The following is a 2,885-nucleotide window of genomic DNA, read 5'->3' on the forward strand; positions in this document are numbered from 1 at the left end:
CCCAAATCACCGTCCCAGCAGTCCTGCCAACTTCCTCCCCGCACCAGAGAACTCCCACCCTGAGGCACCTGACCTGAGCACTGTAGCCCCAACTGCCCACCGCAGGATGCCCCTTCACCCTGCGCTGACCCTCCCACCCCCAGCTCCGTTCCCACCCGTCTTGCCTCTATCCCCCTTTCCCTGTTAAGAAGCTGATTCCCTCTCCCAAACTCAGGGTGCCTACCACGCTGGAGCAGAGAGGGTGGTCCTGCAGGCTCCCCACCTGGGGGGCGGGGGGAGACTGCCCAGAGATGTGCAAGCCGCCCTGCGGGTCCTGGCCCGTCCAGCCCAGGCCCCAGGTTTACTCTTCAAAACACAGCCAGCGCGGCTCACTCGCCCCAGGAAGGTACATCTGACCCCCAAGGCGAAGGGGCGCCCACTTACCTTTAGATGGGGGGCATTATCATTTCATGCGTCAGAGCCCCCTCCATGCCCTCCCCCAGCCCAGTGACCCAGGCCTGAGACACAGCAGGGTAACAAGATCCCTGGCCCCCCCGGCCACCTTCCGCGCCCTGCGCCATGGATCAGCAACCCTGCAGCTCGCCGGCCCGAGCAGCTTTACACCTGCTCCCTCGTGGCGAGCGGCGCTCGGGAGCAGCAGGCTGGTCCGCGGCCACAGCCTGGGGTCCCTGGAGCCACAGTCACGTTTGCCTGTGCCCCTCATGCCCTGTGGTACGCCACCTGCTTCCTCCAGGAAGCCCCCAGCTGGCCCCCTGACTGCGGGCATTGAGGTGCGGGGTCCAGGAGGGTTCTGCTGCTCCCGCCCCGCCCCCAGGACTCAGCCCAGCCTGGTCTCCGGGGGTCCTCCGGGACCTGAGGCCAAGCAGCCACACTGACCAGGTCTCTCTGCAGGCCCAGCTCCCAGATGATCCCCACAGCCCTCCCAAGGCCCGGGGCAAAGACACGGAATGTCCCCAGACTAGGGACACCCTGCCTGGTCCCCAGTAGGGCCTGGGCCTTCCCAGCCTGAGCTGCAGGGAGCAGCAGGGGCTGATCGTTCAGTGGGCAGCCCTCCTTCACCTGGAAAGAAAGGAAAGTTTCTCCCTGGCCCAGGGGAAGGCAGGCCTTTGTTCCCCCACCCTGCATGCTCCCTGACCAGAGTGAGGGGCAGGTCTGGGTCTGGACCAGACACTGCCCAGTGAACCTCTGAGGGCAGCGGGTTGATTGTGGGTGGACATCCTGTTCTGTCCACCTCAGATCCCGCTGGCCCTCAGGGACCAGCGGGACATGGCCCTGCTCTATAGGCAGAAGGGGCAGCAGGAACTGGAGCCTGAGACACGAGCCTCATGGGGGGCAGGACCCCCTTTATTGCAAAACCCCTGTGCAGGCACTTGACACTCAGACCTCCCTGGTCCCGCAGGGTGAGAGGTCGCCACCTGGCAGGGAAGCCCCTTGACGGCGGGCCCACACCCCCAACACATCTGGAGCAGGGGCCTGTCCCAGAGGTCGCTGGGTCCCCTCCACTCTGGAAGGACAGAGGACAAGGGCGGACGCACAGACTAGGGCACCCCAGGTCCCGACAGCAGGACCAGAGGGCGGGCAGGGGTAGGGCGGGCACAGGTTTCTCCATCCACTCGGGGCCAGGATCCACGTCCACGCTGATGGGCGCCTCGAGGCCGGAGCCCCCCAGGCCTGCCAGCCCCCAGGCGGGCCTGGACCCCCGTGCCTCAGGAGCCTGCTGCAGCTCCCACGTCCAAGGGGAGAGGGGATTTGCTCACAGGGGTGCCTGTGGCCACCTGAGCCCCTTGCATGCCGCCCAGCAGGCTCTTAGCAAAGCCTTGCGCCCCACCCACCTCGAGGACTGAAGGCAGGGGAGGCAAGGGTACAGTCACCCCCACTTGGGCCTGCGGCTGGTCACACCGCAGCTCTCAGGGGCCCTCAGACACACGCGCCTCAGTTTGCCCTGACATGTGGATTCCAGGACACACGCACCGCATACAGCACGGCGGACACGTGGCTCCAGGCAGCCGCCCCACTCCACCCCCCTACAGAAGACCCTTTGAGCCTCAGCACTTTTGAAGGGAACCCCTCACTTCCAGACGGAGCAGCTCTGACCATCAGGACTCTTCCTTTGTCTCAGGGAGGCTCCAGCCCCAGTGTACTTACCCCCACCCCCCCAGAGCCAGCCCTCTGGGATCCAGGTCTGGGAACACACACACTGCCCAGGGAGAGGTCTTCTGGCACCCAGGTCCCCCCAGGGAGGCCCTAAAGGGGACCTTGGGAGGGGGCAGGAGGACAAGGACGTGCAGGACGCTGTGCCTGGGCTCCCACACCGCGGCTCACGCCCGTGCAGGCGTCCACACACGAGCAGGTTCCCCAGAAGGCGCAGCGTGAGGACGGGGGTCCCAGGCCGGGGCTGGGTGCCACTGGCTGTAGTGGCGTCAAGGCAGGCGCCCCCCATGGGGGCCTGGCAGGCCGGGGCTGGCGGCAGGTGGGCTCAGGCCCCCGCTTGAGTCCCAGCGGGGCAGCTGGCGGCGGCATTCCATCACTGCTCAACGTCCAGGCTGCCCAGCGGCTGCGGGGGCTCTGGGGGCTTGAAGCTGAGGACTTCCTGGTACGTGAGCTCTGTGCAGGGAGGGGGAGGCATGCGCTCAGGCCCCCAGCGGCCCACGCCCCACAGCCTCTGGGAGCAGCCCCCCTTCCTGGGCCCACCCTGTGCGGCCCCCAGGTTTCTGGTGGACTCACCCAGGCCGAGCTCTAGCTGCCCCTGCCCACCCCAGTGTTGGGGGGGTAGATGGCCCCACACCCAGACCCTCTCGGAGGAACAGGAGCCCCCGCTGAGAATGGCCAAGGCCAGCCTCGGGGACGCGGCCCCCCCCTTCCACTCCTCCCCCGTGCACTCCTCG

General features: G+C 67.2%; 2 protein-coding genes across 2 annotated transcripts in view; both read right to left on the minus strand.

Annotated features, from left to right (window-relative positions):
- The window catches only part of MAPK12 (mitogen-activated protein kinase 12), a 10,542-nt gene extending 8,102 nt beyond the window's left edge, over positions 1-2,440 (minus strand). Inside the window, exons 1-3 of the mRNA XM_010831232.1 lie at positions 2,323-2,440; positions 1,758-1,840; positions 224-262 (exon numbers count right to left, since the gene is read on the minus strand). Of these exons, the coding sequence (XP_010829534.1) occupies positions 224-262; positions 1,758-1,840; positions 2,323-2,440 (240 nt within the window). The remainder of the gene's footprint in view (positions 1-223; positions 263-1,757; positions 1,841-2,322) is intronic.
- The window catches only part of MAPK11 (mitogen-activated protein kinase 11), a 4,126-nt gene continuing 2,564 nt past the window's right edge, over positions 1,324-2,885 (minus strand). The window contains exon 6 of the mRNA XM_010831238.1: positions 1,324-2,881. Within this exon, the coding sequence (XP_010829540.1) occupies positions 2,525-2,881 (357 nt within the window). The 3' untranslated portion in view covers positions 1,324-2,524. The remainder of the gene's footprint in view (positions 2,882-2,885) is intronic.

Source organism: Bison bison, unplaced genomic scaffold (assembly GCF_000754665.1).
Source record: "Bison bison bison isolate TAMUID 2011002044 unplaced genomic scaffold, Bison_UMD1.0 scf7180017859600, whole genome shotgun sequence".
Classification (NCBI taxonomy): Eukaryota; Metazoa; Chordata; class Mammalia; order Artiodactyla; family Bovidae; genus Bison; species Bison bison.